The 13252-nt window shown below is 39.6% G+C and overlaps 1 protein-coding gene across 1 annotated transcript in view; it reads left to right on the top strand.

Moving 5' to 3' along the window:
• LOC121295484 (serine/threonine-protein kinase 26-like) overlaps positions 1–13252 on the top strand; it is a 62679-nt gene that overhangs the window by 25489 nt on the left and 23938 nt on the right. The window contains exon 3 of the mRNA XM_041220138.1: positions 11107–11163. Within this exon, the coding sequence (XP_041076072.1) occupies positions 11107–11163 (57 nt within the window). The remainder of the gene's footprint in view (positions 1–11106; positions 11164–13252) is intronic.

The following is a 13252-nucleotide window of genomic DNA, read 5'->3' on the forward strand; positions in this document are numbered from 1 at the left end:
GGTAATTTTCCATTTTGGATCTTATTATAGTTTCCATAAGTTTGCATATAATAGAAGTCAGGCTTACTGGTCTGTAGTTACCTGGTTCAGTTTTGTTTCCCTTTTTGTGGATCGGTATTACGTTTGCAATTTTCCAGTCTGTCGGTACCACCCCTGTGTCAAGAGACTGCTGCATGATCTTGGTTAGCGGTTTGTAAATTACTTCTTTCATTTCTTTGAGTACTACTGGGAGGATCTCATCCGGCCCAGGGGATTTGTTTATTTTAAGAGCTCCTAGTCCCTTTAACACTTCTGCCTCAGTTATGCTAAAGTTATTTAAAACTGGATAGGAACTGGATGACATGTGGGGCATGTTGTCAGTATCTTCCTTTGTAAAAACTTGTGAAAAGTAATCATTTAACATATTTGCTATTTTTTTTCTTCCTCTACGATTTTGCCATTTGTATCTCTTAAACATTTAATCTCCTCTTTGAATGTTCTCTTGCTGTTGTAATATTGGAAAAACATTTTGGAATTGGTTTTAGCTCCCTTAGCAATGTTTATTTCTATTTCTCTCTTGGCCTTTCTAACTTCCTTTTTGACTTGCGTTTGCAGTTCTGTGTACTCTTTCTGCGTACTTTCTTTTTGGTCCTTTTTTAATGCTCTGTAAAGTGCCTTTTTTCGCTGAATATTTTTTTTAATTGATCTATTAAACCATTTTGGCAATTTAGTTTTACATTTAGATTTGTCTACTTTAGGGATATAATTGTTTTGTGCCTCTAGTACTACATTTTTGAAGAACAACCATCCTTCTTCTGTGGGTGTTTTCTCTATTTTACTCCAATCTACTTCTGTTAGTCTCTGTTTCATACCTTCATAGTTTGCTTTTCTAAAATTGTAAACCTTAGCTTTAGTCTTTACTTTTGGGGATTTAAAAAACACTTCAAATGAGACCATGTTGTGGTCTGAGTTTGCCAGTGGTTCTCTGACCTCTGTTTTAGTTATTCTATCTTCGTTATTTGAAAAGACTAAATCAAGGCATGCCTCCCCTCTAGTGGGTGCCTTCACAAATTGTGTTAGGAAGCAGTCATTTGTCATTTCCACCATTTCTATTTCATCCTTCGCGCTACCCACCGGGTTTTCCCATTTTATTTGGGGGAAGTTGAAATCCCCCATTAGTATGGCTTCTCCTTTGCTACACATTTCTAATGTCATTGTATAACAGATTATTGTGCTCACCGTCTGAATCTGGCGGTCTATAGCATGCTCCTATTATTATGCCTTTTGAATTTTTGTCTGTTATTCTGACCCATATTGATTCGGTTTTATTTTCTTTGTCCAGGTTTAACACCTGGGCTTCAAGACTGTTTCTTATGTATAGCGCTACCCCTCCTCCTCTTCTGTCCTGCCTGTCTTTCCTATACAGTGTATACCCACAAATATTATATTCGTCCCCATCACTCTCAGATAACCACGTTTCTGTAACACCTATCACATCATAGTTACCTGTTAGTGCAGTAGCTTCAAGTTCTAGGGTCGCTGTCGCTGGAAGCGCGACGTGTGTCGGTTTCGTTGTGACCTGGAGTGGGGTCAGTCAGAGGCCCAACCTAAATCCAATCAAAAATCTGTGGCATGTATTCAAGATTGCTGTCCGTCAGGCGCTCTCGAGGAGGAAACTAGTATCGAAACTTGAAAAACATTGTTTCTAGAAGAGTTTATAAAATATTTGCCCAGTCTAGGTGTCAACCATTCTGGATAAGGACCTATCCCAACAGACTCACATAGCTGTACACATTAACGACGGTTTCCCCGAGGTGGTACATCATAACTCAGGGGGGTGGAGACTTATCCAATTATGATCTTACAGTGTTCTATTTTTAACTTTTTTTTTTTCCTCCATAAAACCTTTTTTCCCCTTAACAGTGTGGCGTATGATGTGTGTAAATAAGTGGGGAAAAAAATTGTCATTTAAATGCCTGAATCTCTGAGGCACTGGTACAACAAAATGTGAAAAAGGTTCAAGGGGATGTAGACTTTATATAGGCACTGTACATCCCAAAAGTAGAGAAATATAAATCTAAAACAAAATGGTTAAATAGATTAATAAAAAAAAAATAAAAAAAAAAGTCATTTTACAGAGCGTTTAAAAGGGACCAAAAACAAAGTACACAGAAAGAGTACTTTGAACTGCAAATGCAAATCAAAAAGGAAATTAGAAAAGCCAAGAGAGAGATAGAAATGAACATTGCTAAGGTGGTGATAACCAACTCCAAAATGTTTTTCCAATATTATAACAGCAAAAGACCATTCAAAGAGGAGGTTAAATCATAGATGGAGAAAAAAATATTAAATGATTACTTTTCACAAGTTTTTACAAACGAGGATATGGACAACATGCCCCACTGTCACCCAGTTCCTATCCAGTTTTAAATAACTTTAGCATAACTGAGGCAGAAGTGTTAAAGGGACTAGGAGCTCTTAAAATAAACAAATCCCCTGGGCCGGATGAGATCCTCCCAGTAGTACTCAAAGAAATGAAAGAAGTAATTTACAAACCGCTAACCAAGATCATGCAACAGTCTGTTGACACAGGTGTTGTTCCGACAGACTGGAGAATTGTAAACATAATACCGATCCACAAAAAGGGAAACAAAACTGAAACAACAGACCAATAAGCCTGACTTCTATTATATGTAAACTTATAGAAATTATAATAAGATCCAAAATGGAAAATTACCTATATGGTAACAGGGTACTGGGAGACAGTCAACATGGTTTTAGGAAAGGGAGATCGTGTCTAACTAACCTGCTTGATTTTTTTGAAGATGCAACATCAACAATGGATAATTGCAAAGCATACGACATGTTTTATTTAGATTTCCAGAAAGCTTTTGACAAAGTCCCGCATAAAAGATTAATTCTCAAACTGAACGCAGTAGGGATTCAAGGAATTCAAGGCATGCACATGGATTAGGGAGTGGTTAACATGTAGAAAACAGAAAGTACTGATTAGAAGTTTAACCTCAAAATGGAGCGAGGTAACCAGTATTAGGTCTTCTGCTATTCGTAATGTACATTAATGACTTAGATTCTGATATAGTCAGCAAACTTGTTAAATTTGCAGATGATGCAAAAATAGGAGGAGTGGCAAACTGTTGCAGCAGCACAGGTCATTCAAAATGATCTAGACAAGATTCAGAACTGGGCAGACACATGGCAAATGACATTAATAGAGAAAAGTGTAAGGTATTGCACGCAGGAAATAAAAATGTGCATTATAAATATCATATGGGAGGTACTGAAATTGGAGAAGGACTCTATGAATAAGACCTAGGAGTTTTTGTTTACTCAGAAATGTCTTCATCTAGACAATATGGGGAAGCTACAAAAAAGGATAACAAGATTCTCCGATATATTGTGAAAAGTGTTGAATTTAAATCAAGGGAAGTAATGTTAAAACTTTACAATGCGTTAGTAAGACCTCGTCTTGAATATTGTGTTCAGTTCTGATCACCTCGCTACAAAGGATGTTGCTGCTCTAGAAAGAGTGCAAAGAAGAGCGACCAGAATTATTCCGGGCTTAAAAGGCATGTCATATGCAGACAGGCTAAAATAATTGAATCTATTCAGTTTTGAACAAAAAAGACTATGCGGCAATCTGTTCAAGCATTCAAGGTATTGACAATGTCAACCCAAGGGACTTTTTTGACCTGAAAAAAGAAACAAGGACCAGGGGTCACAAATGGAGATTAGACAAAGGGGCATTCAGAACAGAAAATAGGAGGCACTTTTTTACACAGAGAATTTTGAGGGTCTGGAACCAACTTCCCAGTAATGTCTTTGAAGCTGACAACCTGGGATCCTTCAAGAAGCTGCTTGATGAGATTCTGGGATCAATAAGCTATTAACAACCAAACAAGCAAGATTTGCCGAATGGCCTCCTCTCATTTGTAAACTTTCTTATGTTCTTATATGGGGTAAGCCAGCATTCGCTGCAAGAAAAGAAATAGGCTGACACTGTGAGAGGGTTTCACCTACTCCCAAATGTGAAATATCGATTCCTGATGGGACAATTCCTGCAGCATCACTGATGCAGAGGATAAGAATACCTCCAAAGCAGGGGTCTCCAACCCTGGTCCTGGAGTGCCAGTGTCGCCTGGTTTTTGTTCCAACTGTACCCCAAATTATTTAATTGGACCAATTAAGTGTACAGTTAGAACAAAAACCTTGAGGGACACCGGCCCTACAGGACCAGGGTTGGAGACCTCTGCTCTAAAGGGTTACTTGTAAAGTATGAAATGTAACCATTACATCATGGGTATTTATCCTTTAATACCGTCTAACCTGAATAGTTATATCAGAGCTGCATGTAGTGCTTGTGACGTAGTCGTGCCCGTCCCCAAGGGCATAAACGACCAAGTATCGGCATCATTTTTCTTTTCACCGCCTGGAGAGAGAGATCTACAAACAGGTAAGTGATACAAAGTGTTATATCTGACTTTTCACTTTTGTTTTAACACTTATTGTGATTGTTTTCACATAATTTAGTAAAACTTACTTCATGTTTGTGCACTCAGCCTGGTTGTTTCATTAGACCCTTAGTGGCCTTGTGCCCTGCTTGAAGCCGACAGCTCCGCTACCCCTTCCGCGGGATCGAACGCCTTTGTCGGCTACTGGTGCTCTCTTATAAGCTGCTAGTTTCGGTTTAAGCATAAAATAAAACAAATAAAAATGTTATAAAAAATATATTACAATAATGGTAATTTGGGTACTGTTTCTGTTTTTTCTGTCTTTTTCCACAGAAATACTAATTGCTGGGCTCAGCTGGCCTGTGTTAGACCGAGTTGCTCACCCTGGGGCAATCTGATTGCAGTCCCCCCCCCCCCGTGTCTCATTGCCACGTTAAGGTCTGCTTGCAGAATTATTGTGAAGACTGTTAGGGCTCTAGCAGGAGGTTTTCCTTGGGTTACACTGGCTTTCCCAGTGTTTCGTTGCTTCTCTGGTCTCTGCTTGCAGTGCCATTGCGAAGGCTGTCACGGCTTGACAGCAGCCTTCCTCAGGTCTTAGGGCTGTGTTGTGTTAAGCCAGAAGCTATTCAGGTGGGCATCCGTGCATATTTCTTCCTCAGTAACTGTAGGTCACTAATCTACCACTGTTCTTAAGTGAACGAGGTGACTAACATTAATGTACTGTGCCTTGCCACCGTACTGTTGCACCATACCATACACTATACTGTACTGTTTGCAACATACCGTGTGTACCGTGTATTAGGTACTGTACTTTACCGTTGTACCATACCATTTGATCCATACCATACCGTACCAGGGGCACCGTGCTCTGTGCACCATACCGTACCATTTGCACCGTACCATGCTTATCATGCATTGTGCAATATACCATACAGTTTGCACCGTACAGTGTGTACCGCACCACACTGTTTACCATGCACCGCACCGCATCGCACCATTGACTCGCTGTGTTCCATACATTGTAATATAATACAGTTCGGGTGTTTAAGCATTCTTTACAGTGCTGTAGTAGTGTTTAGGCACAGTGCAGGTATTTACAAGTTACCAAGGCTAGACAGTACCATCCCTGATCTATCAGTGGATCCGCTTCTAGTCATTTACCACAGTTGACGCATTGCCAGTTGCATAGCAACAATGCTGTGTGCGTTGTTCATCTGTTTCCCTTAGGTGCTAGTAATATATACTATACTGCAATTATAGCTGATGGTCATTTGCATTGCACACTACTGAGGTAATGCCGGGGTTTCATTCTTGCGATTTATGCAAGACGGGTCTACCCATGGAGGACAGGCATGGCAGATGCATTGCCTGTCTGGGTATGGAGTGTGCAAAAGAGGCACTCGCCAACCACAACGCCTGTGAGTTTTTTGTCACACAGCTCTGTAGAGTGTTGTTTGTCTGTTCCAACTGGACAAGGCTCCCCTCCTTCCTCTGCTCAAAAAGAAAGGGTTGTATACTCTCATGAGGGCTCTGTGCCTAGAGAGTAGGAGAACCTCACGTATGAGACTGGCTTCACAGTCTCCCTCATACTCTCCTTCTCCTTCACCCTACCCTTCTCCAGTTTCCAAGAAGAGGAGGAGGAGAAAGAGCCACCAGTCTCATACTTCGGTGAGCTCTGAGCAGCTGGATAAGCTCCGGAGTCTCCCACTATGCCGTTAGAACAACAGGGAGTAGAACAAGCAGAATGGCAGCAAGATGATCTGCTGTCTATCGCAGCCTCTGATGAGGTAGTCGATCAAGAGATACCCTCTGAGGACGGTGACTTGGTGTGAACAGGCTGGCTGTAGGGGGTGACATCAGACCGGAAATGTAGTATGCTGGTTGCAAAACCAGCATACGTAGCAAATTGTATCTTTTTAAATTTTTATTTTAGTACCGCCTGTCCACTCTCGTTATCCACTATGAACATTTCCTCGAGCAGCCAAACTTGTGGGATCAACTAGCTGTCAATTTTTGTATTATCCTTCGGTCACCTTTTGCAAGGGTTTAGTATGGATGTGCGACTGTCAACTAATTATATACTTATTAGCTGATCAGCCACACATTCCCACAAGGTATTTCAAATAAACATTAACATGGTGGACGGCACCTTGCTCATCCTGTCACACAATGATAAAACACAAATAAACACTGGCTTTTTGCCGTCTCTAATAATAATAATAATAATAATAATAATATAATAATAATAATAATAATAATTATAAACAAATATACACAAAGGGGTGGGACACCTTGTCACAATTGGATAGCGCAACACCAGTAGCGCATATATCATTGTCAGCAGAGCTTTTGTCGCCGAGTAAGAGGGCCAGTGACATTTTAAATGTTCATTGGCCTACAGCTGACAAGTGGAAACACTCAATTTTTGAGGATTACCCCGCTCCCTCTCAGATGTCTCCTCCGGTACACCTGGATTTTCTTTTTGAGGTGTATTCATCCTGGATTCACCCGACTATAGCACCTGCTGCTTCACGTTCCTTGGGGACACTGTACAGCTTACATGAGGTAGAAAAGCTTGACTTGGCTGAATTTCCACCAGCATATGCCGTTATTGCATCGCTAGTGCAAGCCCCAAAGCTAGCGCTTTTGAACAGGGACGCTACCTGCATGAATATACAATGCAGGGTTTCGGCGATTATTCTCAAGAAGGCTTACTCAGCTGGTGCGTTTGCTGCGTGGCTGGGCAATTACAACTGCTCCGTATATCAAAATTCAGTGGGCAGGCAGCAGGTAGGAACCTTGCTGTGTTAATAGTCGTAAGATGTCAGCACTGGCTGTCCAATGCACGTATAGTGGATGGGGACAAGGCACCATTGCTGGATGCTCCCATTACTCCAGGACACACTTTGGGTCCTGCGGTAGGTGATATGCTGCAGCGCTCTCATTAGGCGCAGGAGTCTATGAAAGAACTGGGACGTCTGCTTCTCAATCAACCTCCCCCAGTACATCGACCATCTCCCAGCTGATGGTCAAGGTTGCATCAACCTCAACCTCGACCTGCGGCTACGCAAAGAGGAAACTTCAGTGAGTTCTGCTGTCAAGCGCAGAGGCAAAAGCCTCAGGCTAAGCCTCAAGCAAAGCAGCAACCCTAGCAATTTGCTACCACAGGCCTAGAGCCCCTTTTCAGGGAGTCGTCTGGAGTTCTGGCGTCAGTGCACCTCAGACACCTGAGTGCTCAATACTGTAGAGACCAGCTATTCTCTGCAATTCGGACATGGTCCTCCTCAGATCCTCCTCAGTGGGCCATTTGCGCAGTTCATCCTCTTCACTTGGAAGAGGGGCTTTAGTCCAGGCACTTCCTGGTGCCCAAACGGGATGGTGGCATCAGACCAATCCTTGACCTCAGACAGGTCAATCCATATCTGAGTCGATGGAGGTTCAAAGTGTTAACTATGCAGCAGCTGTTGCAGTCAATAAGGCCAGGTGACTGGTTCACTGCGGTGAACTTAAGACATCGCAATAAAATCAGGGCATAGGAGGTACCTCAGGTTCGCTTTCCAAGGGACAGCGTACATGTTTTGGGTTTTTCCATTCGGCAGCTCTTTAGCCCCCCTTGCCTGTTCAAAGTGCATGGAGGCTATTCTGGCCAAATTAGGAATGAACTGTCGGATAATTGAAATTCAATTCAACTGTAGAAGCGCTCCAGAGATCCTCCAGCAGACCGAGGAAGCTGTCTGTTCTTTTGCTACATTCTTTGCTTGTTTGGTATTTTATGTTTAGCAAGTTTATCGCTTTACTCTGAAGGAGCTGTCTCTTCTTTTGTGTTCTGTTCTTTGCTTGTTTGATATTTTCCATTTAGCAATTTGATCAAAATAATCGAATTTCGTTCTTTGGTAATTTGTAATTGATTTTTGTTGGTGATTGACCGAATGCTGACTGTGTGTAACACACACACACACACATATATATATATATATATATATATATATATATATATATATATATATATATATATATATATATATAATATATATATAGATATATGCGCAGGCAGGGCATGAGATTAAGGTAATGAAGGGAAAGGCAATTTTGACCTCATTGGGCGTGAAGATTCAGGGGCACAAAGGCAATTTTCATACTCATTCATAAAACAACAAAAAAGAAATACAGAGAACCTATTATGTTGATGAAATTTATATTCAAACAAACACAAATCAATGTTTTCTGAGTGAGTCATACACCAATTCTTACAAAAATAAAATATAGGTCACTTTTCCATTGTAAAAAAAAAAAAAAATGGTATAAAAAATCTAATTTTGAACAACAAACTTTCATAATGAAAAAATACAAAGGGTAACTTGGCAAAAAATAAACATTCTGGGTATTTTTACTAAACTCGGTCACACACCACTGACTAATACATAGATTAGACTAGAGGCTTAGATACAGCTTTAGTGTTACAACAGCACAAATAATAGATAGTTTGTCAGGCAATGGAGAGTGCTCTGCATCACAATGATGAGCAGCTGGATGTACGTAATGTTAATAGTGTTTTCAATTTAGTTTTAAGGTATTTCATCTTGGCACATAGGGCTGATGGGGGACAGTGTGTGTCCTATTTTTGAAAAACGGGATTAAAATAGTGCATTCTGGCACACTTTTGGATGGTTTAACCCTTAGCGGTCCATTTATTCAGCACCTGTCAGGCGTGAGGTCCAATTTATTTTCACAAGTGATGTTTATTTTACATGCAGTGTTTTAAGAGTTTTTTTCACAGTAAAACAGGTTTAAAAGGGACTGCATATCAACAGGACACTCAGTACTGTATCTCCAGCCAAGCCCCACTCCTTGTTCGCTGTATTTATCACATACCTCTTCATAGTCGTGCACACTGATAAGTCATCTCTTGATCACCAAACTCCTCAATAATGTGATCCAAGTCATTATTTTGTTACTATAACATCTCAAAAAGCTCTGCAAATGTCTGTGATATTCTTTCAGCACTGGATGCAGAAGCAGCTGTCTTCTTTGTTTATATCCGTGTTATCTCTGTGGTGCAGGGGCTACGTGTATTGCTCAGATCCGCCCCTTTTTATTTTCAGCATCTCTCAACTCTTATCGGTCTCACTCGGTTTTCTGAGCTTTTTCCGGTCTTCAACAAGAAGAACATTTTATTTTTGGAGCAACAAGGCCCCTTTAATACAAGACTGTCTGAAATGTGTGTGAAATTGGTGACCACACCTTTTAATTGTGTCCAGTTGTAATATGTGAAACAGCATGCTGCAGCTCCCATGCTCTGCATTAGGCAAGTCTTGATATGACAGCATGTACTGTAACACACACAGCACTTATGATTACATGTTACCATTTTATTTTTCAGTAAAAACAAGTTTAAAATGCAATGTGTTTTGTCCTGTAATTTTTTATTTTATTAAATACACCACAGCAAGCACGTTTGTGTGAATGGCAGTTTATTTTACTGCAGGCAAGTAAGCTGCAGTACATTTCATTTTTAATTCTCTAAATATTTTGTGTTTTTTCTCAGCAGTACAATTCCTAGTCACAGATATTTGCATTCTGTTTTCACTTATCTGGTTAGTTTGAGAAATAAACTTTATTTTCCCTTCAACAGCTGACCCTGCTTAGTACAAACCTTATGCTGCATTACTGTTTACATCAGATTATTATGCTGTAGAGATATTATCAGATAATCATCTAACTAGGGAATCTGCTGCACCATTAAAACTAGGAAAAACTCTTGAAGGTAAACAACGTTCCGGCTGCTATAGAAGATGAAATAGACAAACAAAATGTGTTCATGGGACTCAGAACTTTATTGAAGCACTCTACCATTTGACTGGCGAAAGATTTTGTGGGGTTATTGGAGTTCACAAAAAAAAATAAAAAATCTTGGTACAGTAGCCGTTTCATTTCCTTTTTGGTTTAATATTGAGCTTTTTGTTGGGTTCCAGCCTAGGGATACCTCCTGTCAGGGTTTGAAACAGACCCTGGAACTGGAAACAGTCCGGGAACTGTCCGGGTGGCAGGAATTAACAAGACCGGTTGCCCTAATGCCTGGTTTTAATTGAAACACCTAAGAAACACCAACCTCCTGTAATATTTTTTGACTTACATTAGTTACTTAAACAATTTCCACTATCTTGTTAGAAATGTACTGGTCTGTGCGTTCTACTTTGATTTTACCTGAAATAAACACAAGATTATTTTTTAACTGTAACTACTGTATTCCATTCTTTGTTTTGTAGTTAATTCACAAGAGTAAAGTAAGGTCGTGTTGCATATAATGGGTTTAATAAGGTTTGAAAATAAACAAATATCTGCATCTTGAAGGAATACCTGAACATGACAATCCCATGCTTGACCAGCACTGGTTAAAACTGCAACCTGAATAGCTTGGAATAAACCTGATTGGATTTGAATTGGAAGTGGAGCAATGTATGAGAATGCAGTTAAAGAAGTAACAAACTGATCCTATCAAATACTGTACATTTACAGATCTTATTGCAGAAATCATGCTTCCGATAATTAAAAGAACATTCAGTAATTTGTGTGTTTTACTACTTTACTGTTGTCTTCCACAAACACATCTTTCTAAATCACATGCATACTAAGTAATCAATTCTATCCTTGATTCCAGGGGACAAAGCTGTGGATCATAATGGAATACTTGGGTGGAGGCTCTGCTCTAGACCTGGTAAGGCTTTCTTTACACAATGTGAATTTTCTTTTCTTTTCTTTTTTTTTTTTTTTAACTTAATTTACACCTTTTTTCAAGGGTATGAATATCAGGTGAGTATAGTGAATACATGACCCAGTGGTCAGTGTCGGAGCCCTGCTTATGAGTATAGTGAGTACATGACCCAGTGGTCAGTGGAGGTGCTTATGGCTTTCAGCCCCAGTTTGGTCAACAGATGTAGCCAGTTCAAGACATTCCATCTGAGAATGGTTCACTTACATGTGCCGGGGCCATAGAATAACAAATTGATTTTTTTTTATATATCACCAGAATTGTTGCCCAGTGTCTAAAGAATGCATGTAGGTGACTTGGTGAGCTTTGTTTTGCTTATGACTAGGAACTGGGGAGGGCTAAAGAGGTATGTAAAATTCAGGTTAAAGTATCCTGCCATTCCCGCTACCCACTGAATAAACACAGAGGTGTGTGTGTGCTACAGTAACCTTCGTCAAATTCCTATTACCCCTGCTCAATTGCATGCTCTTGATTGGAATAATTTATGCCTAGGTTTATTCAATATCAGGTCTGTGTCCAATAAGGCTTCGTTAATTAGTGATTTTATTCAGGATTACAACATTGATATTCTCTCTTTTAACTGAAACTTGGCTTAGACCGAATGACAGTGTTTCCCTGATTGAGGCTTCTCCACCAAACTATTCTTTTTTTCCAGAAAACTTGCTCTACTTGGTGGGGGAGGTGTACTTGCAACTGTTTTCCGAAATTGTCAAAGGTTTTTCATCTTTTGAACTTTTAAACCTTGACATTAAACAGTCTGTTGTAATTATTTATCAACCACCTAAGTCAAACCTGCAATTTCTGACTGAATTTGGGGATATGCTATCTATATTGACAGTCAGATATGATAGGATTTTTTTATTAAGTGATTTTAACCTTCATGTTGACATTGATTCTGATTCTAACTCCTTGGAATTTTTGAGGCTACTGGATTCCATACGCATAACCGTGGCCATACTTTAGATCTGGTAATTTCTCGTGGTTTATCTGTTAAGAACCTCATAACCCTAAGTCTTACTATTTCTGATCATCTTGCCATTCTTTGAGGTGAACCTGCCAGTATCTACAAAGACTGTGGACTGTATATTTAAATCCTGGGTAATTAATTATTCAACTGCAGTTAAGCTTTCTGGTGTATTGAGCTTATTACGACTCTCTGAGTCCTCATCAGTAGATGAGCTGGTTAATACCTACAACACCACCTTGACTTGTGTCTTAGATACTATAGCACCAATCAAAATGCGGAGAGTGTCTCTTAAAAAAAAGAAAAAAGCTCACCGTGGTTCAGTGATAGAACTCATAAGATTAAATATGAGGGTCGTATAATAGAACAGAGATGGCGGGAATCTAAACTGCATGTCCATTACATCGTATAGAAGGGCCACCTGGTTAAATATAAGAAGGCTGTGGCGTTGGCTAGATCATAATATTATTCTAATTTAACTGAAACAAATAAAAATAATCTTGCTACCCTAAATGCATTAATTAAACCTTCCCCTAGTCCTACCCTTGACATTGGCTCCTCTCACAGCTGCAGTGACATCTTAAATTTCTTTAAAAAAATAAAATACTAGACATCAGAAATGAGATTCCAGAGACACCTTCTATTAAGCGAAATTTTACCAACTACACCTGTTAAGGCTACTATGGGGGCTTTTTCTTTGATTACCTTACAGGAACTGACAGAGGTAGTTCAACATATGAGAGCTACTCATGCTCTCTTGATCCTATTACTATGAAATTTTGTTCTTGGTGTTATTAATACCCACTGTAGCAGGGCGGCAGGAAAGCCCTGCCTAAATATATATATTTTGTTTGTTTATTTTTAGAACGGGGTCTCCCCCTCCGTCCCTGTGTTATTTATGTATTATCGTTTATTTATTGTATTTGTTTACTGTGTTTATTCTGTGTATTTATAGATGACGGCGAACCATGTGTTTTGTTTATTTTGTATTTATATATTTGACGGCGCAGTCTTGCATTTTTGTTTTGTTGTTATTTTAAAAATGTATTTATTTTAAGTGACGATGGGACC

Source organism: Polyodon spathula, chromosome 20, assembly GCF_017654505.1.
Source record: "Polyodon spathula isolate WHYD16114869_AA chromosome 20, ASM1765450v1, whole genome shotgun sequence".
Classification (NCBI taxonomy): Eukaryota; Metazoa; Chordata; class Actinopteri; order Acipenseriformes; family Polyodontidae; genus Polyodon; species Polyodon spathula.